This window comes from Grampus griseus (genome assembly GCF_964374135.1).
Source record: "Grampus griseus genome assembly, chromosome: 7".
Taxonomy (NCBI): domain Eukaryota; kingdom Metazoa; phylum Chordata; class Mammalia; order Artiodactyla; family Delphinidae; genus Grampus; species Grampus griseus.
In genome coordinates this window covers 72059471-72084578 of record NC_139001.1, presented here as the reverse complement: position 1 = coordinate 72084578, position 25108 = coordinate 72059471, and the positions used below count along the sequence as shown (strand labels likewise).

Here is a 25108-nt window from a genome sequence, read left to right as displayed (position 1 = left end):
GCAACAGAAGAAAACACCCTGAGGATAGGTCAGGGGCAGTGGTTCCAGGTCCTGGCTATGCGTTAGAATCAGCTGGTCAGCTTTAAAAAGTAACATTTGGGTCCCCAGAGATTCTGTTTTCATTCTTCTGGGCATCAGAATTGTTAAAGCTCCCCAGGAGATTCTGGTGGGTGGTGAGGATTGAAACCACCTCCGTGTACTTGATAGGTTTAATGGTACTAGCACTACACCTGTATTAAGGAAAATGGAAGCCACAAGATTTGAAATGGAAATAAGTATTTTTATATAATGCCTGTTGCTGCTCGAGTCCCAGACGGATGCGGAGTCCCCAGAGTTTTCCTCCTTCCTATTTTTTGCCTTTATTTAAGTTTGCTTTCTATTAAGCACCAGCATTCAAAATGAAACAAAACAAAGAGCTTCCTTTTACTGGCTTCAGGATTTCTGTGGGATTGTTCTCCACTGCGATGCATGAGCTCTCAGAGCGGGGTGTGACCCAGTGAAAGCTGTGGGCTTCATCACTGGTCACCCTCTCTGGGCCTCACCCTCTCTGGAATAGCATTCAGTGCAGCAAGACCCTGTACCACTGGAGGACTTGGACTGTCACACGAAATCGCCGGACACACACTTTGGACGATAAACACAAACCCCTAGTCATTGTGGTCCGAGGATGCCCGCTGCTAGGTTTCTGGAAGGACACTTAAGAGAAAAAAGCTTATTTCTGTTGGATAAACAACTTTAACGTCTCTCTGTTCATCTTTGAAACAGTGATGACCAGGAGGTAAACCCTAATGATTCTCCTCAAAAGCCTTTTCAGGTTTTATTTTTAGGCACTAATTGGAAATTAGATCCATGACAATGAAAAGGTAGTGATTGGCAATTGAAGGCAATCATTGGCAATCATTCACCTGGTCTCTGAACGTCTGTTTTAGGTTCCATAAAAATTCCTCCAATAAGTGTATGTTGTCTTCTTTTGCAGTTTACATGAGAATATTTTGTGGCATAATGCTTGTTTTTCAAAACTGTCTTGGGCCCACATTTTGGACTGTGCATTGAAACTGAATGGAACCCTTTGGGTGGAGGAGTGGTGAAATGAGAAAATGTAAAAAAGTAAAAAGTTCCATTTTTTTCCTCATCTAACATTGATTTTAAAGGACAATTGAAAACTCGAGGCCTAGTTTCTCTTCTGAGTCTGGTGGATGAGTGATCTAACTGTAGTTATAAGTAACTTCTCAAACACCACTCAGAGTTCCTCTGGTCTCGTTGACCTCCGTTTTTCCTTTCTGTAATTACTGAATATGGCCCTTAAAACCCATGTAGGACTGAATACAGAATCTAGACTCTGTGATCTCATCACCACAAAAACAGACTGTAGGGACAGTCCTTTTTGCAGGAAGTCATCTCCCCTTGGGACTTCTGTGACTCTGTAATTTACAGAGCTGTCTTTGTCATCTTAAACTCAGAAAGGACTGCCCCACCCACCCCGCCCTTACAGAGGTAGTAACAAATGGGTTGCTGTAGGTGAAGAGGCCAGAGAGAAAGCACGTGTGTGCATCACCTGTTAGAGATGTAGTTGTAAGAGTGCACGCAGGTCCGTGCGTGCTCTGGGCCGAGGGTCTGCATGACAGCAAGCATGTCGTGGGCTGTGATGGCTATTCTTTTAGATTTGTCTGTTGACTGTGGTTGGGACAGAAGAGGCGACTGCCTTTTCTGCTGAGGTGTGTTATGTGGAAGGAGGTTGGCTGAAATCCTTGCGGCAGCTGCGAGATGGATTCCTTCCCTGGCTGCGAGTCTCGTTGAAGAGGCAGGTGATCCCTTTTATGAGTGAATAATAGGAGGATGCCTCAGATATTTGAGCTGCTGTGCACCAGGTGGTGCTGTCCTGCAGTGAATGCTTAAATACTACCAGTGAGGTCAGCAACCCCGGGAGGGAGAAACCTGGAGCGCTCAGAAGGCTTGGTAGAGTTTATGGGCTGTCGCCGAACATGAGGTGAGATTTGACAGAGGGTGACCACCTGGACTGTGTAGGTTTCTCCTCTGCGTTCTCCTTGAATGAGACCTCAGCTGTCCTGAAGTGGGGGGGAGACTGGACCTGTGTCCTGCCTCGGTCCCTGGTTTCCTCCCAGAGAAAAGCTCCCGTGCTCCGTTTTTATCTTTGAAGTCGTAGTGGGTAAGGGGGGCATGTCTTGTAGAGCCCATCAAACAGACTTACAAGGGAGAAAAGGCCTCCACCCGTACTTTGCATGCACAAACCTATTACACTCCGGTGCCTTGCCAAGGTGGTTTTGTTGGCTCCAACGTGACTACACATGATCCGTCCTCTTTGGCAGTGAAGCCCGGCAGCGTTGCTGCAAGGGGATTGACTTGAGCCAGAGCCCGGTTGTCGGTGTGTTTGAGCATAGATAGGACCCTTGAAAAAGAACGTCTTCCAGTACCAGAGTAGTAGTAAAAAAGAATATTTCCCAAGGAAATGGACTCCGAGTCAGTCATGGAGAACCTCTTGTTGGAATCCTTTAATGAACAAACATGCATTGACATCTGCCTCTACTTTTGATTACAGCAGGAGGGTGATGTAGGGGACGGCAGGGAAGACCAGCCCTTGAGAAACGGGGAGGAGGGGAGGTCAAGGCAGCAGGAAGCAAATGCTAGAATGCAGGTACCCTGCATTCTACCACTCTCAAGGTGCTTTGACTGCAGAGGAAGGACTGGCGAGGTTCCATGGGGGTGGGTGGGGTGGGGTGGGCAGGCAGGTGATACTTGAGCTGTGCCTGGAGGATGACTCATCTCCAGAGTGGGGGGAGGGGTTTCAGGATGAGGGACTGGGGAGAGTAAAGGTGTGAGATTGGACTGTGTGTTCGGAAATGATGAGTCGTATAGAGAGCTGGGACCTGTTAAGAGTGAGGTAGGAAATACGGGAAGAAAATGTTCTGGAGAACTCAAGCGCCCTGAGTGCTTTAGAGAGGTTCTTGGCTCGATATCTCAAACCTTTGAAACATTTGTGCTTTGGGCTGCAAACCCATTAGCATCACTTAAAGAGAAAACCTGAGATAGAGAGGGTAGTCCGGACACTGCAGTACCTTGCTCAAGACAAGGGGCTTTCAGTCAGTGTCCCTGGTCACTTGGACAGAGGGTATCAGGAGAAGGAATGAGTTTTCTTGGATTTGCCAGCCCATCACCCTGTTTTTTCCCCTGTTAAGAGTATGTAGATGCTGACAGCTGTTTCCTCTCCATCACTGCTTTGTCTGGAGTCCTGGTTGTAGCTGTGGCTTTTTTGTTTTTTTTTTGTTTTTTTTGCGTCACGCGGGCCTCTCACCGCCGCAGCCCCTCCCATCGCGGAGCACAGGCTTCGGACGCGCAGGCTCAGCAGCCATGGCTCACGGGCCCAGCCGCTCCGCGGCACGGGGATCCTCCTGGAGCAGGGCACGAACGCGCGTCCGCCGCATCGGCAGGCGGACTCTCAACCACTGCGCCACCAGGGAAGCCCGGTTGTAGCTAGTTTTATAAGCTCTGTGCTTCTTGCGTCGGAGGACGGGTATGCTGACCGGTTTTCTTTTTTGCAGTTCTCTTCCCAGCTTTCTGTGGTCACAGAGGAACTTTCTGGGTGCCCCCCGAGTAAGACAGCGTCTCTCTGTTGCCAGCAAGTAGAGTCTGGGGTGAAGCGAGGTGAGTGAGACCCAGGGAGAATTCGTGCTCTGACAGACCAAGTTTCCCAAGATATGTTACTTTCTGAACAATTTTGAGGTCTTTGAAAGTGAACTGGGATTTTTTTTTTTTTTTTTTTTTTTGCGGTACGCGGGCCTCTCACTGTTGTGGCCTCTCCCGTTGCGGAGCACAGGCTCCGGGCGCGCAGGCTCAGCGGCCATGGCTCACGGGCCCAGCCGCTCCGCGGCATGTGGGGTCTTCCCAGACCGCGGCACGAACCCATGTCCCCTGCATCGGCAGGCGGACTCTCAACCACTGCGCCACCAGGGAAGCCCTGAACTGGGATTTTGTTCAAAGAAATTTAAGAATAATTTTTTAAAAATTCGTGACTTAATTACGATGTTAAAGCAGTCATTATTAATAATAGGGATGAATTGATTCATTCTTTTAAAACTTTGCTGACTTTTTTTGGTGCCCTTTTCAGGGTTTTTTGGTCTCTATGGTGCCTAGCACAGTGCTTTTCCATTAAAAACATCTAATATATGTTGTGTGACTGGCTTAATATCTTACAGTTTGTAAACAAAGAAGTAGAACTGATAAACATTTTCAGACTTTTAATAATGTCAGACTGGCTGTCAGTTTTTTTTGCTGTTTTTTAAATCGAGATGTAGTTGGCATGTAACACTTAGTTTCAGGTGTACAACATAACTAGTCAATAGATGAATATATTGTGATGTCTGTTCTTTATCATGTCATTTTCTTGTTCCCCAATCCCCATGAAAAACTTATCAAGTTTAATTACAAACCTCCCTTTAGTTACTGAGACAAATAAGGGAATGTTTTCACCTGCCTTACCCAGCTGCTCTTCCCAGGTTGTTGTTTTTTTTTTTGCGGTACGCAGGCCTCTCACTGCTGTGGCCTCTCCCATTGCGGAGCACGGGCACCGGATGCTCAGGCTCAGAGGCCATGGCTCACGGGTCTAGCCGCTCCGCGGCATGTGGGATCTTCCTGGACTGGGGCATGAACCTGTGTCTGCTGCATCGGCAGGCAGACTCTCAACCACTGTGCCACCAGGGAAGCCCCCCCAGGTTGGCTTTTTAGGGCCACAGCAGTTACAATGGCTTGGGTTCCATCTCCCATCTGCTCTACATACTGTCTTTTTTTTAACAAATTTATTTATTTTTGGCTGTGTTGGGTCTTCGTTGCTGCACGTGGGCTTTCTCTTGTTGCGGTGCACATGCTCTAGGCGCATGGGCTTCAGTAGTTGTGGCACGCAGACCCAGTAGTTGTGGCTCATGGGCTCTAGAGCGCAGGCTCAGTAGTTGTGGCACGTGGGCATAGTTGCTCTGTAGCATGTGGGATCTTCCCGGACCAGGGCTCCAACCCGTTTCCCCTGAATTGGCAGGCAGATTCTTAACCACTGTGCCACCAGGGAAGCCCCTCTACATACTGTCTTGTTAACCTCTTCTGAGTGTGTCCTTCCCTTCCTGGGCCTTAGGAACTTTAAGCAAGTTGCTAAACTTCTCCTGTACTATGGTTTTCCTGTACTGCAGTCTTACATGTAAATTGTGAAACAGAAATACCTACTACAAGGGGTTTGGTGAGGCCGGAGGCTCCTGATGGTTAAGAGTTTGTTCTGTTTCTCCTTTTTTGTTTGTATTCTCTATCTGCAGTGTGGAGCATATAGTAGGACTCAAATATTCCCTCTTTCCTTTAAGGAGAGAGAGAATTGGCTGAGAACGGAGTCTCTAATCCCATCCTAAGTGCGCACAGCTTGGAGGACTGTTGTTATCCATGCTCAGGTGCTTACGGTTGAGGCTGTGGAGTCGGGATCCCCAGGAGGTCCAGGATGGAACGGTTGACTAGGGACATTGGAGGCTCTGCCCTGGATCTCTTTTCTGTGGGTGCTAGAAATGCTCCCCCGTAGGAGATGGGGTCGAGGTTAAAGCTGCTTCCAAACCTCTGAGTGTTCTTGAGACATCCATGTGACGTGCAGGTGCGCTGTGCCATCTGTCCAGCATGGCTTACTCCTGGGATTTCATGTTCTGTGCTCACCCCTCCTGCCGTGCCTGGCTCGTCCATGAAGAACACAGTGGCCAGTTGTCCCCCACCTCAACTCTGTGGGAATCCTGCCAGGAGGTAAAAGCTTCTCAACAGGCGCATGGCAAGGGAGTACACATGATAATCTCCTGTGAGGTTTCAAAGATTAGGGCACCAGGGCTCACCCTAGGTCTGCTGAAGTAGAATTTGGGGGATGGGGCGGGCGTCCCTGCTATCTGTGTGTGTGTGTGTTTTTAGAAGCTCCTCAAGAGGTGATGGTGTGTAACTTCTTGAAAGATATTTGTATGTGGAGTAGACTTAAAACAAAAACCTCTTTCTGAGCCTGAGCAGATGTTTGGGGGCATTATTTTTGAACTCTGCTAACTAGTGTGACCAGTTTATACTGCCAAGGCGAGCAGTCCCTTGTAGTGCCATAATCTGCATCGTAGAACCATTTTATAACTTTTATTTAAAATTGCATAGGACAACACTTTCTATGGCTCTAAGTATACAAGGAATGAGGAAAATGACACTGAAGAACAACTTACTAAATTTAACGAGAGCTTAGGCTTATTTAGAAATCCAGGTGGGAATCTGCTTAAATGGAATTTTTGCCACTGTATGCAGGGATTTGCATATTGAAACCAAAACCTTTCCGACTTGTGGTAACACATTTCTCAAAATAATGTTGAAATAGCAATTTATATGCACTGTGCTAAGAGAGTTATTGGACAGGAAATTTAGTAAGTTAGACATTTTTTCCTCCTCCAGTTTTAGGGTGGTAGAGAATTTAAGCTAATTTTTCTTTTCTCTTTCCCTGGGGACCAGCTTCAAGGAAATAGGAGCTTAATAGCAAAGATCATGTTAAATGGCTTTTGTGGGTTTTAACTATGTCTCTTTTGCAAATTTCCTTTTCTCTGGGGAAAAAACCTTTGCAATCTGTTGTTGTTGGTTTTAATAATTTGATGGGTTTGGAGAAGGGTGGGTGTCTATTTGGAAATCAAAGAACCTTACCATTTAGGGAGAGACCTTACAGATGATCTGCTCTCTGGTTTCCATCACCTCAACTTCATAGAAACTGCTCCTAAGGTCACACATGGCCTCTAATAGGACTTGTGACGTGACTTTTCTGTAGCACTTGATATATTGATCACTCCTCATTTGAAACTTTCTCCTTTGGGTTCCTTTGCATTTTTCCTACTTTTCTCCTTTCGTTTCTTCCTAGGCCCTACTCTTCCTGCTGTTAATGTTCATGTTCCCTGGGCTTGCATCCTTGGTGGTTTGCTTTTAGTCTGCTCAGCCTCTTTGGGGAGCTTCAATATTCCTGTGGCTTTAGCCACCACCCACATGTTAATCACCCCCAAGTCTTTCTCTGAGTTTACCCTTGTCTTAAACAATCTTTTGGACATTTCTACTTGGATGACTCATACGTACTTTTAACTTGAGCTATCCAAACTGAACTCATTTTCCTCCTAATTATTGCCTGCTTTCCACTCTCCACCCCCCAGAGTTCCCTCACCCCCATGCTTCTGTCTGCTTTTCCCACTTTGGTCATTGGCACTGTTCAAGCCAGAAATGTGTGACTCATCCTTCACCCTCCCTCAGTCCTCTCCATATCGTAATTGGCGATTAAGTTCTTTCTTTTTTTTTGCGGTACGCGGGCCTCTCACTGTTGTGGCCTCTCCCGTTGCGGAGCACAGGCTCCGGACGCGCAGGCTCAGCGGCCATGGCTCATGGGTGCAGCCGCTCCGCGGCATGTGGGATCCTCCTGGACCGGGGCACAAACCCGCGTCCCCTGCATCAGTAGGCGGACTCTTAACCGCTGCGCCACCAGGGAAGCCCAAGTTCTATCATTTTAATATCCCAGGCCATTCCAGTGACATTTAATTGGGCTTTAAAAGTTGTAGTTGGGCTGTATAAGCAGATGTAATAACGTGGGACCATTTATGTCATATACATTTCTTGCTAGGCAGAGTCCTAGGTACTTGTCATGTTGTTTCTAATTCTTACAGTTATTCTGTAGTATGTCATCTCTGTTACAAAGGAGGATTCTAAGGTTTAGAGAGTTTAAGTTACAGGCTCAGGATCACAGGGTAGGTAAAGCATGGTGGGTTAGGATTTGGGGATTTTAACCCTATGGATTGGTCTGCCTGCCTCCAAAGCCTGTACTGTCATGTCACTCTGTCTTGTTATGTTCCCATGATGCCACAGATTTAGATTTCTAGTGAGTAGGTTGACTGTGTTGAAGGCAGGAACTGGGTCTTACTCAAATTTCTGTGTCTGTGTGTGTGCGCGCATTTTTTTTTTTTTTTTAACATAGTAGGTGGTAAACACAAGACTCTTAAATGGCAAAACCATGGTCTATGTCTTCTGTGGCTTCATCTGGGTTCAATCCCTTGTTTTCCTATAAGCTGTGCACTAGCTGGGTAGCCTGAGATAAGGATGGTAGGGTCATGCTGCTTACCCTTGCAGGGTTTTTATGGGAAAGTGCTTTAAAATTCAGGGACAATTTTGAGAAATTCTGTTTAGTTGTGGAAGTTGATACAGTTGGCCAGCACAGATGAGCTTTTTTTTTTTTTTTTTTGCGGTACACGGGCCTCTCACTGTTGTGGCCTCTCCCGTTGCGGAGCAGGCTCCGGATGCGCAGGCTCAGTGGCCATGGTTCACGGGCCCAGCCGCTCCGCGGCATGTGGGATCTTCCCGGACCGGGGAACGAACCCGTGTCCCCTGCATCGGCAGGCGGACTCTCAACCACTGCGCCACCAGGGAAGCCCCAGATGAGCCTCTTTTTTTGGTTTTAAATAACAGCATGTGAAAATATAAAGTCTTCTGGACCTCTGATCGTGCTGATTGAATCATTCGTGTGCTTGCAGTAATAAAGGCAGAAAAGTCCCTTCCAAGTAAAAACCTTGTTAATGAGAATAGTATATATAGATCTGATTTTTGCTCTTAGTTCTGAATATAACTTTTGGAACAGATGAGGATATGATCTCTGAAACCAGATAGTACGTATTTAGGTCTAGGCAAGTGAATTAAAGCAGAGTCTATTGAAGTTTTTTCTTCTGTTTGATTGATCTTAGGACGATGGACTTCAAGATGTGCTGTACCAAAACAATCCCTAAATCCTGGCACAGACGGTTCTGCATTTTGTTTCCTCATAGCTCTCTCCTCTTGCCCTGTCCTGAGAAGGAAATGCTCTTTGTTTTCCGTCATAGTTCTCCCTTTTCCATCATAGTTTGGTAACAAGGTCCTCTGAGGAGAGGGTTGTCTTTAGTGAAGGTTTAATGGTTTCTAAATTCCACAGTGACAAATTGGTTTTATATATCCTGTCTTTAGGCCCCATGCTGTGCAATAGAGGCTGGTCTTGTACATCATTTAATTTCGGGATCCAAGGCTTAGGGTGCCAAAAGTGAGGATCTAGTGTTCTTCAAGAGAAGAAATGGAGTGCCGTGTTAAGAGGGAAGGTGTGGCCTGGGCAGGCTACGAAGTTTCTCTGACTCTCTCTTTATCCCCTCCTTTCATCAGAGAGGACAATTATAGTCCCTGCCTCCTCCTTGCTGTGAGGACCAAACCAGACACTTCACAGTGGAAAACGTAACGGTGCCTGCTACTGGGTGTGTTTGTGTCCCCACCTCTGCTGTTATTTTTATGGTGGTTTGTCGGATTCGTGGAGTAAAGGTCTTCTTCTGTTTGTTACAGATTTACAGTGTTGATAAGAGATAATTGTAAGAAGTCATAACATAAGTCTGAATTGGAAATGAATGGCTTTGTGGTTTTTAGTGAGTTATCAGTACCTTGAAATATGGGCTTTATTAGGTTTGTGAGAAGGAATAAGGGAATTGGCTTGGGAAGTTGGACTACATAAAGACAGGGGCCAGGTATTTATTATTTTATATCCCGCTCTGTTGCAGACTCGCATATTTTTCTGTACCAGAAAGATGTTTCAGTGAGACTGTGACAACTTAGTACATCTGTGCAACATCTTCATTTTATCTAGAACAGCTTCACATCTACTGTCTCTAATTCAGTCATTCAAGAAACATGTGTTCCACTGGGTTCTAATTGGGCTGCTTTTCCTTTAAGAAGGCATTGGGACCACACACATATTTAGGAAATAACTTTGTAACTGTGTTCATGTACTGTGTATAAGGAACCTTTCCAGTTTGGAGACTGTAGTTTCTGCAACTCAGCCCCTCAACCCCAACTTGAAAGGAGAGTGATCTCTGTGTATATGTATGTGCAAGTGTGGTTTCTGTGCCACTTCACAATACCGATTTTGTTCCTTAGGTCTGAGATATGTTTCATACTTGTGTGTATGTGTCGAGAGGTGGTGACAGAATTCATGATCAAAGGTTTCACTGCAGAGTTAAAGGGCCTTCATTGAACCTGTCAGTGTGTTTTAGAGAGAAAAAAAAAATCTGATGTTCATACCTGGCATGTCACCTAACTTCAGGTGTAAAGCTTGAACTTCACAGGTTTGATTAAAGTTTTATCTGACTTTAAAAATGACGTTTGTAATCTCCATGCATAGGAATTCTGGAATTCAGAACTTAGTCGATGTGTTTTTTGCTGTTGGGTTGGGGTTGAATGCCTCCAGTTTAGATCAGAGCTACCATCCCAGCCCTTCTGGAAACTGCACAAGGCTTTCATCTTTCTGGGAAGTGTGGCTGGTGCCACAGCTGAAACAGTGAGCCAGATTTAGGTAATTTTATTAGTCTAGAGAAAGTATTACACTTTTGCAGCTGTTGTTGTAGGTTCCTAATCATGGAAACAAAAACCGTCTCAGTTACCCAGGATCCATGAGAAATTGGCAATGGCCCAGCGTAAGTCCATGTATTTTGGGCTCTGAATTATATTTATCTTCATAGGGCATCCCCTGTGAAGGCATGCAGCTGGGGAACGGCCTGGCTGCATGAAGCAGAGAGGGCAGAAGAGGCCAAGCCTTGGGTACCAGTCTTACTAGGAAGCCTGATCCAGTTAACTGGAAGACTATATTGCTAGACCTTAAATACCTTTTAAAAGGGTAAGAAGAGCATCCATGAAAACAATAAAAGTGATGTAAAACACACTTGTCCCCAATATGCACCCTGGCTTTCCTGGTTTTGAATATTGTCTCATGCTGTAAATTTCTACAGCGCTCTCTCGCGCTCTGTCTCTGCCTCTGTCTCTGTCTCAGCGCCAGACTGGCTATTGTGAGTTAGTAATTTGGTGGTGATGGACTTCCTTCTTAAATAGAACTTTTACAGACTACTCTGAAAACTAATCATGGAACTTGGCATTTAAATGTTAAGAGTGGTGCATATGTGGAATACCCAATCCTGCTAATGTGTGCCAATTAGTAAGTTACCATCTAATTTCCTGAATTTCAGTTGTTCCATGAGTGGTGTAAAACTGAGCTACTGTTTCTCTAGAAACTCCTGGGCTATTAGCAGAACTTTTGGCAAGTCTGAGTAATTGTTCTGTTGGGTCTGACTCTGATTCTCTGGGTCAGGGTCCCTAACCCTTAGGGTCATTGGATGCACTTCAGAGGATCTGTGAATGTGGGTGAGTGGGTGAAGAAAAAAAAGTACATCTTTATTTTCACTATCCTCTAGCCAAAATGTGTTTTTATCCCCTCCAATCATGAAAGGGGCCCATAAACCATGTACTGTCAGCACCTGTGGCTTTGCCACTTAGAAATTACACTTTTGTATCACATTGTGGGAGATAGTTTAAGCTATCAGTTATGTCTACCACTGCTCAGAAAACTACAGTAGCTCTTAGACCTGCTCTTGTGTCGTGTTATTTATGCATTAAGAAGCACACATTACTATTATCACAGATTGCTTTCTAAATATTTTGATGTCGTTTCAATATAATTGATTTTCTTTGTAATCGCATTTTCTATGTCAGAATCGCTCGGGAACATTCTGATTGGAGGGTCTAGATTGCTGAAGCAGCCCGTGGCACTTAAAAGGTCACATGCTCCTGCCTTGGATGACACCCTTGTATTATCTTTCCTATCTTCCTTGGAGACTGGATTTGTTAACATTTAAAAAAACAAAACTCCCGCCTGCCGATGCAGGGGACACGGGTTCGTGCCCGGGTTTGGGAAGATCCCACATGCCGCGGAGCGGCTGGGCCCGTGAGCCATGGCCGCTGAGCCTGCGCGTCTGGAGCCTGTGCTCCGCAACGGGAGAGGCCACAGCAGTGAGAGGCCCGCGTACCGCAAAAAAAACAAAACAAAACAAAACAAAACTCTACATGTTTGGCTTTTATTTCCTAGCATGAGTTGTCTTTGACTTTTATCGTCTAGAGCTCTGGTATTCCCCCATTTTGGGGCTGTTGGAATGGATTAAAAAATGTAGCCATCACCTGTTCCCACGTGATCTTTCTCATGGGCCCCCGTGGCAGTCGCACTTGGAGATTGCCCTGCAGCCAAATGTGTATGGCCCAGAATGGTTTCCCTTACAAATTTCAGATGAGAGCACCGTGATCCATGTGTTGAGATATTTGCTTTAGCTGTGGGAAGAGATGATCCTGTGTGGCTTGTATGAATTTGATTCAGCTCTCCACTGCATTAGCACTGCAGGCATTCCCCAATTTATTTTAGAACTTGATGTCCAAGGTTAAGACCATATTACATTTATTGGACTGTGTAAAACAGCCCAGAGAAGGAAAGCTTGGGTACCAGGCCATTCCTTGCCCCAGCCCATCACCTTTTAATAAGCTTCGTACAACTCATTCTAGTGAGAAATGGGCAGTTTTTTTTGTTGCTGTGTTTTTGAGCTCCCCTCTTGAATAACGTAGTTCCGAATTTCCGGGTAATTGTTAGGAATAGGGGAAGCATTGCCCATGTGACACAGAGGTCTCTGCCCCCAGATAATCTTCCTCGTTGGCAGTATGGCCCATCTCCGTGTTCTCCCCCTGTAAGCTCATGAACTGAAGAGTGTGCTCTTTTTGTTGCATGTATTTTGTTGTGTGATGCCTCCAGGTCATGTATATTGACAGCACTGTAGTTTGAAGTAACTGATGAGATGGATGCCTAGCAGAACTTGAGGGAGTGGACAGGAGGTGTCTTTCAATAGAGGTAGATTCTCTTTTTCAAGATAGATTGAGGCATGGGATGCCTCTCTCGGGGTGGGGGTGGGTTGTGTGTGTGTGTGTGTGTCCACGCGTGTATGTGTGGCCAAAGATGATTTTTCTCCCCGTTTGACGGTTTTGTCTGGTTTACCACCTCACCAGGCCCCTGGGAGCTCGTCTCTCATTTTTATCCAAAAAAGTAGGCATAGAATAGGGACTTCATGGTCAGGCTCTGGAGCGAAACTGCTTGGATGGGCCCCCATGAGCTACATGACCCTGGGCAAGTCCCAGCCTCTCTGTGCCTTCACAGAATGGAGACATTAATAGTACTTTCCCCAGAGGGCGGTTGTGAGGATTAAATGACTGTGTGTGTCTGTGTGTATACATACATGTATGTGTGTGTGTATATATATAAAAGTGAAGTGCTTAGAGCAGGGCCTGGAATATAATTAGTGTTAAATACATGTTGCTGGCTGAACATCAGAATCACCTGGGGGAGTTTAAAAAAAAAACTACATGGGTATTGCAAACTCCCAACTTAATGAAATCAGGGCCTGGGGAGGTTAAAACCTTGTTCAGAGCATCCTAGCAAGTCACTGACAGAAGTGGAGGAGGGATTTTGACGTCTTGTATTCTGGGGCTTTAAGAGAAAGATCCGTCTGTCAGCTCCGTAAGCAAGAAATCTTCGTGTAATGAATAGCTGCCTTTCACGGGGCATCTTTGAAGTTGTCTGACCTTTTTCACTTTGAGGCCAGTTGCAGTGCAATTTAAAAAATTTAATTTCTTTAGATTTATGATACCAGGCTTCATTCAGCTGGCACCGATGATTGAGTACCTTTACACTTTTTGAAAAATGGACTTTCTGACATGTCTTCAAGGTCTCTTCTCCTTTCATACCAAAGGCGTATCATCAACCCATGCCGTAGACTCCTCAGAGGAGTTCCTTTTTCATCTGTGGTGATAGTTTATCAGCTACTGTGATGACAGTGGCCCTAGGAACAAGAAATAAATCTTCCCCCTTACAGTGATAGCACCTACAGGTGGAAGAGACTTGGTATTGTCCTGTCACACGGTAAAGGGAGCGGTGTTCCTGTTAGACAGATGAGCCTGTGAAAGGTGAAATAACTTGCCCAAGGTCATTTTGTTAATGTAATGCCTCCTACCTTTACTCAGGGACCTGTGATTGTCACACATCAAGAAGGTGGTCAGGTTCATAGCTCTGTTGTGTGATACAAGTGGAATACTTAACGGGAAGGAGAAGGGAAAAGAAAAGAGGATGTCATCGGGGTGGTTGTTAGGGAGCTAACCGCCATATGAGGATTGGGACTGGGGTCTCCAGTTGCTATAAACCTTCCACAGGGGAGCATCCTGTGATCCTGGTCACATCCTGCACGGAGCTCTGTGAGACAGGATGGGACCACATGCAAAGTCTGTGGTTCATGTTCAAACCCTAGGTGGTTCTGTACGGGCTTTTGGCCTCGTGGCCGCTGTGGCTTAGCGTTGGCTTTCTCCCAGCTCTCCTCGGCTGGAGCCATAACAACGGTACTTTCACCCTCATACAAAAGCCACTGTGTCCTTTAGACTTGTATTCTGTGCTCTCCTGGTCACCTCCCTGTCCCACCTTCCGTCAGTTCATTGAGGACTTTGGAGGCAGCAGGTCAGAGCCTGAGCTTTCAAGGCAGACCTGGGTTCAAGTCCCAGCTTCACCTTTACAAATTGTGTAACCTTGGGAACGTTGTTAATCCCTCTGAGCCTTTGCTTCCTTATTAATAAAAAGGAATCAGTAAAACTGTCCCATAGATTTTTTTTTTAAGGATAAAATGAGATTACATATGAATGTAAAGCTCTTCCACTTACCCGATACACAGTAAACACTTAGTAAATAAGAGCTGTTCGGGTGGTTGCTCTGCGACATGTGAGATCTTCCCGGACCAGGGCTCGAACCCGTGTCCCCTGCATTGGCAGGCGGATTCTTAACCACTGCGCCACCAGGGAAGTCCCATGGGCCTTGCATTTTAAATGAGGATATTTACCTAAATTTATTAGGCTGGCAGTGTGTTTTGAGGTACAGTTATTTCCTTTGAGAATTATAGCTGGAAAAATTATGTTCCTCCCCGATGTATCCATTGATACTGAAGTGAGAAAGCATACTGTGCTTGCTGGTGAAGCAGAGCAAGGTCTGGCCATCCAGAGTCCCGCAGACTAGTGGAGGAAGCAGATGGGTGAGCAATTAAGATAAGACCCAGAAGGCTTCTAAGAGGAAGCTTTTGAGGTGGGTTTTGAAGTGGGCTTGGGAAGTGTCTTTGCTTTGTCTAATAGATTAAGTATCTATGACTGTCTAGATGGTGGTGGTGATGGTAATAATGTCACAGTTATTTTGTCCTCGAGTTAGGTAGTGTCTTGCTGTTAGGTTGAGAGGTGGGTGCTTGGCTGGGGAACGTCCGGGTGAAGACAGCTTCTGGATGAGCAGGGGCTTTCTGCAAGACTGGTGCTCAATCTTGCTCCAGAGCCATTGGCCTGGGAGGCACGATTATTGCCAGGAACGCTGCCCTTGGTTAGTTCCCTGTCTGAGCCCTTCCTGGTTTGAGGCAGAATGTATTACTTTCAGGTTTTCTGTTATCATACTTATCCCTTCTGTATGCATATTCGAAACGCCAAAATATAACCTGCCTGCAGCTGGTGCTTCTGAAGCCCTGGTAACAGAACAGGTCCTGCTATGGAGATGTGCTGTTCATCGTGTATAAGTCAGATAACTTGGGCCATAAACTTGGAAATTTGTACTTGGTATCAGAAGAAGTCTTACATTATTAGTCCAAATCCCTTGTGGGAGAGAATTGATTTTGATTTCCCCTCCGTAACAACCTTGCTATTCTTTCATTTAAGGAGGTTTATTTAGTGTTTGTTGCATGTAAGGTACTTTTTTTGGTGCCATGGGGGATTTGTAGAGTTCAACATTTTTTACTGTGATTTTGATTGATAACCATCTGTAAGTACAAAGTGGCATGTGGAATTAAAGATACCTTTTGACTATCATGGCCTGGGAAGGCTCTATGGATGAGATAGTGTTCAAAGTTGAATGGAACAAATCCCTTCACAATCTAGAAAAATGGCTCTTGTAGCCAGAAACAGGTAGCTTCTTCATATTTTCTTCCGAAAGTGAAATTTCTTTTTTGCCAAGTGTTATCAAAATGAAAACGTCTTTAAACAAACTTGTATATAGTAATTTTTTAGCAGCTTGAAATACTGGCTTAGGAGAGTTCGATATTTAAGGACACTTCTCTCAAAACAACTTGTATATCTTTCTACAGAGTCTTTTAAATATGGGTTGAAAATGATTTCAATCTAATAGGGAATTTCCACTTAATCTTGTGCATCAGAACTTAAACATTTGAGTTCAAACCTCATGCCCAGAACTCTTTTACATTCATATTACTTGTGACTGTAAATTTACTTTGCTTTTAATGACTTAGGCAAAAAGACGTCAGGTTTGAGTATAAGACAAACCTAACTCTAAAGAAAAGAACAGCAGAATTAGAGGCACAATTTGTAGAATGGCTTTGAAGAAAGAGGACCAAATGGTTGGGTCGATGTGTCTTAGGGGGTAAATCACAGCCGAATGATGCCCTGTTTCCCAGCTCTGCATGTTAAGCAATACCAAGGGCCGCTTTTTTACTTACCATCACAATTGCTTTCTGGTTTCTTGGTCAATAACCCCTTCTCCTCCCCACCAGCTTTCCTGGACGAGGCGTCTGAATCCTAGAGAAGTTTGGTAACATGTTCCCAGTCACAATGCCAGGACCAGGTCTCCTAATTCCTAGGCTCCTTCTACTACCCGGGGTGGGGGTGGGGGGGGAAATGGGAGAGAGACCTCCTAGAATTTCAAGTATTCATCAAGAGTTGGTTTTTCCCCAGCCTCCTGGGATCTTTAAAAGAGTGTCAAGATATGGCTCTTGCTTTCAGGAAGCTTCTAGAAGGCAGTTTTCCGTGAATTTCCAGCAGCAGCCATTGCCGCCTCCAGCAGGGCTTTGTTTCCTTTTGTGGTCTCTGTCCTGCTTTGTCTTCTCTTACTTCCTCTCTACTATATTATTTATTCTGTAGGCTGCTTTAGACAGCACCTCCCCACCCATCACCACCACCCATTTCCTTTCTTTTGATAAACACTAAAGGTTGCCAATGCAAAGGAAAGTTCTAAAGGCAGTACTACAGAAGACATGGCTATCGTGTAGCTGAGTCTTAGTCTTATTAGGTTGAGACGTTTTTGAGCCCCTAAAACTGAGGATGTTTTTGATGTATCTCTTCTCTTAAATTAAAAAAAAAAAATTCTTAATGATCCTGTGCATCTTACTTTCCAGTGTTTCACTGTAGCAGTAGCAGTGTTTCACTTGCTACTCTGTCTTTATTTATTTTGTCAAAAGAAAGGAGGCACCTTCTGAGACTGCTTTGCTTTGAGGTCAGATGGATGGTTTGATGCAAGAAGCTCCTTTTAGTGGAGTGAGCACAGAGCGTGTGTTTAGGTGTCCAGGATAACTGGATAATAAGGGTTTATTATCTTGAGATTTTAAGGCTGACTCAGGTGTGGACATGAAGGGACATTATGAAATGCAGCATTTTCCTCCCAAGTATCTCTTGGATTTAACTGTTTTCTTGCATTCCTTGCAAATGAGAATATATAGGAATATTCTTTGTAATTTATAAACTGCTATGAATGTTGGTTAATTGCTTGATTTGGAGGAGATGGCTCATCTGTGTTCATTGCAGCCTAGTTAAATCTGTCAACAAATACTGAGAACAGAGTGTGTGGGAAGGCTGTGTTCCGGCTTCTGTTTGCATCTATTAAAGAATAAACATAGTCCCTGCCCTCAGCTCACGGAGTCGATTTGAAATTTCATAAATAGGTGTTATGGCACTCCAGAAGAGGAAAGTTTTAAGGCTGGTGTTATTCTATGATTTCAGACAAGGTGGTCATGGTTATGATACTGCCATTGGGATTGCAAACAGAAATAGATTTTTCTCTTATTTTTCAATCATCTCACTGTTTAGGCTAACTTTTGTTATATACCTTTGTGATCACTGCGGAATGCTTTATTTAACACATAACATGGAGACATTGTGCCTATCTCCAAAGAGTTTGTGTTAAAGGAGAAATCTAAGAAGTAAAAGTAAGCTCAATAGTTGGTTTAACTTCTGTGGGTTTTGAAAAGAAGAATCTATGGCATCTATGGCATTTGGGAAAGTTAGATGTCGAATGATAGTAGAAAAATAAGGAAATTTAGGTGACTTCAGATGATTGACCTAAAGGTAATGTCATATACTCATTTTACTTTCTTTGAAATGAACATTATAGGAAATTTTCTCCCATTAGATCATTTCAGTTGTTGTAATCTAGAGGCTGGTCTTTTCTCTCTTCCTCAAAAATATATGAAGAAACGAGAGCTGAAGTTCTCGACTTTTTCAAAGGTTTATTTTTATTTATTTATTATTTTTAAATAGGACATATTCATTCTTTTTTTTTAAAATTAATTTAGTTTTGGCTCCATTGAGTCTTCCTTGCTGCGTGCGGTCTTTCTCTAGTAGCGGCAAGCAGGGGCTACTCTTCGTTGCGGTGCACGAGCTTCTCATCGCGGTGGCTTCTCTTATTGCGGAGCACGGGCTCTAGGCGCGGACTTCAGTAGTTTCAGCATGCGGGCTCAGTAGTTGTGGCGCACAGGCTTAGTTGCTCCATGGCAAGTGGGATCTTCCTGGACCAGGGCTCGAACCCGGGTCCCCTGCATTGGCAGGCGGATTCCTAACCACTATACCACCAGGGAAGTGCCATCAGAGATTTATTTTTAAATCCTTAAATCCAGCCATATATTTATACTACTTGTGTGATAGAGGCTAAAGTTTTATGGGGCAGAAATTGAGGGATTCTATTTGGCCAGTATTTATTTGAGTTACACCTGTGCCTTTTGATCTATAGTATTTAAAGTGAAAAAGGACAGCCTTTCTTGTTTTATCCTATTATGCTTGTCCATAAGAACTTCCTTACATGTATGGTCCTCTAGTAGGAACTTGATACCTTCTGGCAGTTTCTTTTTGTGTGTCTGGAAGGCTGGTTTGCATCGTTTCTATGTGGTTCACTTCTGTAGCAGGGCAGTGTTCACCCTTTTTAGGGGAAAATTGTCAGGAGTTGAAGTTGCTACAGGAAGGGAAGTGATGCAGAAGGTGTCATTCAGGGAGAGCCCGCTGGCTGCCCTCATAAGACTGCTTCACGGTGGCATTTGCATTCAAGAATTTACCACTGTCTTCCTTTTGGTACTCAAACTGGAATCAGAAACTTAATATTCTTTATGTCTTAAATAGATGATACTTGGCAAAGTGATTCCCTTGAACAAAGCTCATGAGAGCTTTTGTTTAAAGCCAGAACACTGGTTTATTAATTTATTCCCAGAAGCATGTCTGTCAACAAGCTAGACAATTGTGTTGGGTGGACTAGACCAGCACACTCTCCCCCACTGTTGTTAGGTTAAAAAGCCAAATTAAGAGGCACTGCTCATTGAGAACAGGATCAGAAGAAGGGGAAGTAGTTATGATGCCAGTGTTTAATAGCACTGGGTCCGATAGCCTGATGGGTCTATTTCCAGAACTGGATGTGGGAGTATGTATTTATAAGTTCACAGGTACTGTCAGGTGTGCAGATAATCTTCTCTGGACTATACTGCCATCGTTGGCCCCTCCAGCCTATTACTATAGTTGCTTTTTCTGACCACCTCGCTTCAGATGGGCATAGTCTTTAAAGGGTCTGTTGATGAGTGTCACGTTCCAGTTACATTTTTCAGGCCATGACTGATTGGGACTTTGCACAGCTCTACTCTGATCTGTATTAATTTCAGAATTTAACCCACGGGGAGCAGTCTTTGTTTTTCCTTTCTAGCTTGTGTGGGTATGGGGGTTCCTTAATTTTTGCACCCAGATATATAATCAGTTAAAGTTTCTCCATGTGCAGTTTGAATATCTTTTAGAGTATAAATTTAAGCTCTTTCCCTTGAGTTATTATTTAGGGAGGAAAACTAGAACTGGGAGAAGAACTTACAGCGAATAGCTGATAGCCTCTTCACTTGAGATCACTGATGGGGAAGATTTCACTATCCTGAAAACAGCTGAGCTCTGAAAAATAGACATCTAAGGTGTCTGGGATGAGATGCCCAAGTCCGTGTCTGCCAGTCCTTGCCCTGTGGGCTGTGTATTCCGAGTGGCATTGTAGATCTGTTGTGGGTTGGTGGTGACAAAGGTCATTAATCAGGGGCAGCTTCACCGCCGTGGTGGGGCCTGAGCTCTGTTCAGTGATCCAGGGAAACACGGGGAAAAGTTCCCTAAGGACCTTGGCCAAGCTTTGCTGGCCTGGCTCCATTGATATTTTTCTCTTATTCTTATTTCTTTAGTATGTAGTCTTTGCTAAATGACAAACCCTGAAGGGTTGGTTGATTTTTTTTTTTTTTTTTTTTTTTAATTTGGAGAAGAAAATGTCTGTGCTTACCAGGCATCTATTTTTTAACTCTTCCTACCGTTTTTTATGCCACAACATTTTGCATTGTTTCCTTCAAGCATGGCTGTCAGGAGAAATTTGTGTTTCCACAGCTCTCCTATGGAAGCACACTGTGGCCCACTTTCAGATTCAGTGTTTGCCCTTTACGTGAAACCCAAGTCTTTTCACAGGGGTCCATTCAAGTAGCATTTTTAAAAAGAATTAGGCTCTAAGCCATGTTCCTTTTGTGTGTAAAGACTTGTTTGTAAGATGATTTAACCCTAATAGGCTTCACTATGGCTTTTTCCAAATTATGCTTAAGATATTTACTTCCTAGTATCTTTCAGGTTGGTTGGTTTGTTGTTAATTTTTTTGATTGATTGATTGCTGTTTCCCAAAGCTTTCATTGCTCTAAGCAGAGAGGTCAGCACTGGGGAAGAAGGACCCTTGCTGGGAGTCCGCAGATTTGGATTCTGGCCCTGCTGTTAATTAGCTTCGTGACCCTGGGGCAAGTCAGCCTCCCAGGGTCTCTGTTTCTTCATCAGGAAAACAAAGGGCTTGGAAAAATAAATACAGGCCTGGACCCAATGATAAGAAAGGTCACCCTGGGTGCTTATGTTGTGCATGGCAGCACTTTGGGACCCTTCCTCCCTCTCAGTGGGCTCCACAAAACCTCGGCTCAACTCTGGGGTCGAGCACTTGTGCGGGGCGTTGTACAGAGACCACTGGAAGCGTTGATGCTAACAAGGCAGGTTTTCTACAGAGGAGTCATCCCCTCTTTGTTTTCTTCAGCAGTAAGCTACTTGCCTTCTTCTACCTGCTTCTCCTTAGTGCGTTAACAAGCGTGTGATGGTAACACAACCCACTCAGATTTGTTACTGTTTTTGCTTTGTCTAGCCATCTCATCTGAGTTAGTGGAGGGAAGAGGGAGCTGGAGGAGACTGACTAACTGATGAAATAATGGTCCTTTTGTCTGTCTCTTTGCTGGAGGGGTGGTTTTATGTTTCACCTTAGGCCTGGGCCATTGTGTTGTTTTTATGTGCTCTGTACAACCCTGCTTAAAAATACAGCTCATTATTTAAAGGATTCAGCCCTGGGCCTGTTCTTCTTACCTCCCCCCACCCCTGCCCAAAAGTCATAACAATATGTGGTAAAAACCCATTGCAGTGTGTGCTGTTTGATCAGACACCCCAGACATCAGTGTTGAAATGTGTTCCCACTGTATTTATTTTGCAAATGTTTTTAAGGTATGTTTCATTCTGATTAACCTTCCACAATGTTTTCCTTATGGTTAAATAATCAGTAGCACCTGTAAAACATGCCTTTAACCATGTAGCTTTCCTTCTTAACCATTATCTTTTTGATTGTCTTAATGTTTTCTTTTGATGAATGGGGGTTGGGAGACCCACATTCCTATGCCAGATATCTTACAGTAATGTGTCCAGATTTAGCCTCATAACCTTAATTAAATGTGGAATGCTGAGAATGCGCTGTTGTTGTGTTTTTTTTAACTTATAACAAGACGGTGAACTTCTGATCACTTCATTAAACATTATAAAACACTCCTTGTGTCTTAGCATTTAGTTCCCCATGTTAGTTTATTCATAGAAAATTAATGTAAAACTCAAGGTACCTTTATATTATCCTAAGTGATCTGTTTGTTTGAAGACAAGTCACTGTTTGTGTCAATATGCAAGTTACGTTCCAATTTATAATACTTAATTCCTCTTCCCTCTTCTCCTTTTCTCTTTAGAAGCGAAAGAGTGTTGAAAATGTTAAAGGCTGTGCTGAAGAAAAGCCGAGAGGGAGGAAAGGGAAGCAAGAAGGAAACAGGTATGTGTCCAGGATTGAGTTGAGCTGAGCAAGCATGGTGGGCGTGAGCCAGCAAGGCCCCACTTAATCCAGGCGGGGCAGATGTTACTGCCTTGGGAATGGGTCAGAGAAGTGATATGGCTTAGAAGAAACAGCAACCTGGAGGCCATGAGAAACTAAATACGTTCGTGAGCTTTCTCCTGGGAAGTGCCTTTGAAGATTGAGTTTGGGTTCTGAACCAAATCCTTTCCCAGAAGATTGGTAAGGGTCATAATTTTAACAGGTCATTCAGATCCCGAGGCGGAGTTATAGACATTGAGGGAGAGCAGGTGTGTCCAGGAATTTGATTTCTAGAAAGCGCTTTCTCTTTACCCACGCATGCTTGCATTTTATATGTTTGACCAACTGCTGGCTGACTGGTCTTCATCTTCTGAGTATCAGATTTTCCCCCTGACAGGTGTAGCCACACTCAATGCCAGGCTGCTAAGTTTTCATTATGATGAGAGCTACTTAATTTGGCTTGGATTTCACTCCTGTTGGGAGAGTTCTGGTGCATATGTGGTCATTGTGACTCTACGCTGCATTCCGTGTGATAAGCTACTGTAAGGTTATTTTGGGGACCACTCACCAGAAAAACTACATGTTATCTACCCGTCTTGCACAATAAAAATCTGTTAGCATGGATCGGTTTCCCTGAAATGTGCCGTTTCACTCAAACTCACGTTAATCCAGAGTCAGAGAATGGCTGGTGTCTGAGTTATTGTATATTGAATAACACTTCAGTTTTAATTTCTATTAAGGTATAAATAAGTAGGCTGAATTATAGTTAACTCTTTAATTCAAAAGATCTTGTAATGCCTTGTGGTAATATTGTTATATATGTTGTTTCTGTAAAAGAATAAGTGGACTTGTAAACTTTTTGGTTATGTGGAACCTTGACAAATTTTCTATTATTAATTTCCCTTTAACCAAACCTGCAAAAGGCAAACTTAACCTTAAAAGTGAGACTTTGTTGTACAGTTGCTGATAAGATTCCATTAAAAGCCTCTCATTAATGCCTGGCTAAGCAGATGCAAAGAAAAGAAGAAACCAGTTTTTGATGATCGAAACAGGAGACCATAGGTTAGCTCTTAACCTTAGAAAATCAACTCCTAGCTTTGAATAATTAATTAGAATTGTTATTACGGGGAATTTTCAGTGCACATAATTTCTATCCAGGGGACCCTTCACCCTCTGCTGGGTTAAGGCCAAAACATCCTTCTCTTTAGTTCTCGAAAAGCTGTCTTAACAACAACAACAAAAAATTTTTCCCCAGTTTTGGCTCAACTGACACTCATCCTAGGAACTATGTTTGCTTCTTTACATGCCTTTGTAATTTCCAGGATAAAGTTAGATCCTAAAGCTGTCTGTTGGACTGGAGCTGCCAACCAGTGGGTTATTTTTCTCAGGGCCAGGGTCTCCAAGCCAAAACTCTCTGCTTAGTAATGGAGTCTTTCACAACAGGCTTACCATCCTCTTTGATCCGTGCCAGACTCATGTGAAATTACAGTATGTTAATGATTTTTGGCACCCTGCCTTTCAGATGGGCCAGACAGTGAACACTGTTTGCGTTTGAAACTTTTCCAGTTGTAGAGCGTATTATTTGGGGTTTATTTCCCCCTTTGGTCTTTAAGAGCAACTATTGTGTTTTCTGAATCATTTCTTCATAATAATTCCCACACTTTGGCTTTTCACTAATGCAAACCAACTTGAAAAAGCAATGGGAACATTTCTCATAAAACATCTGTATGGTGTATGCCTTTTTTCTCTTAACTAGAACCTGGTTGTATTCCACTGGGGAACAAAGCAGATGGAATTTTAAATCTTGACGAAGTTATGTCACAAGATGATTGGGGAAAATACTTGGAATTTGACCATTCATGTGTTGAGCTCTGTGCCAGCTCTCATTATATAAGTAAATCACAGCTAAGTTTCTCTGTAAATTAAAGCTGGCTAATCTACTGAGACCGCTGTGAAACTTGGGTAATAATATCTGCTGCAATATGGAAAAATTTTGCTCTACTGTTTCCAATTAAACCAATCTTTGTTGTAAAGACAAAGGAAAATTCATTTTTATGTACTTGAACTCACAGTCACAGAAATTTAGAAAATATTTGTCTAAAATTTTGAGTTCAGATTTTCATATCCTTTGTAGATTGTTGTTACAGACAATCTTGAGCTACACTTTTATGTTGAACCTGTTTTGAGAATTTGGAAAATCACTGAGTTAAACTTAGTATTCTTCAAAAGAAAACAAATATTTTTCATAAGTATTGAAGTTTTTATATCCTCAGCGCCTGTCCCTAAAAGAAAATGTCACTTTATTGGTAAAATTTTAGCAGGTATTGAAATTTAAGTTATATGTATATAAGGATATTTCAAGTATTATGTACAGTGAGATATCAAATTATTGAAAGTTATTGAAGTCATTAAGTCAGCTCTAAAAATAGCAAAATTACTTTTTGATGATTTTTTTTTTATACCTAGGAAATGCTTATAGCTGAGCACAAAGTATTTTCTGGAGGCTGCAGAATCACACTGGAGAATGCAGGATTAAAAACTTGAAAATTTTTTTGGAAACTACATTTACCTTGTTTCCACTAGTCCATCAGTGCAAATGAGTGTTCTTGACCTTGAGTCAGGCCTAAGGGAGCAAAAATCAATATTAAACCATAATGTGGGGAAGGCAAGACGAGGGCATCTATTTTTTCTTTCCCTGCTGTTATGTTAGGACCTTGATCTAAAACAAGCGGATGAGGTGTTATCTTTATTTTGAAGCTCTCTAGAGAGGTCTACAACCTTCTACCACGTGTGTAAATGACCTTTACTATCAGCAAACTTTCATGTCACTATCATTAAAGTTCCTTAATTTAAAAGTAATTATTGAACTCTTTTTTTTCTTTTGTCCGGTACGCGGGCCTCTCACTGCCGTGGCCTCTCCTGTTGCGGAGCACAGGCTTCGGACGCGCAGGCCCAGAGGCCATGGCTCACGGGCCCAGCTGCTCCGCGGCA

The 25108-nt window shown here is 43.5% G+C and overlaps 1 protein-coding gene across 1 annotated transcript in view; it reads left to right on the top strand.

Annotated features, from left to right (window-relative positions):
• Positions 1-25108, top strand: part of TANC1 (tetratricopeptide repeat, ankyrin repeat and coiled-coil containing 1) — a 229711-nt gene that overhangs the window by 50339 nt on the left and 154264 nt on the right. Inside the window, exons 2-3 of the mRNA XM_082658840.1 lie at positions 3558-3660; positions 21999-22078. Of these exons, the coding sequence (XP_082514966.1) occupies positions 22018-22078 (61 nt within the window). The 5' untranslated portion in view covers positions 3558-3660; positions 21999-22017. The remainder of the gene's footprint in view (positions 1-3557; positions 3661-21998; positions 22079-25108) is intronic.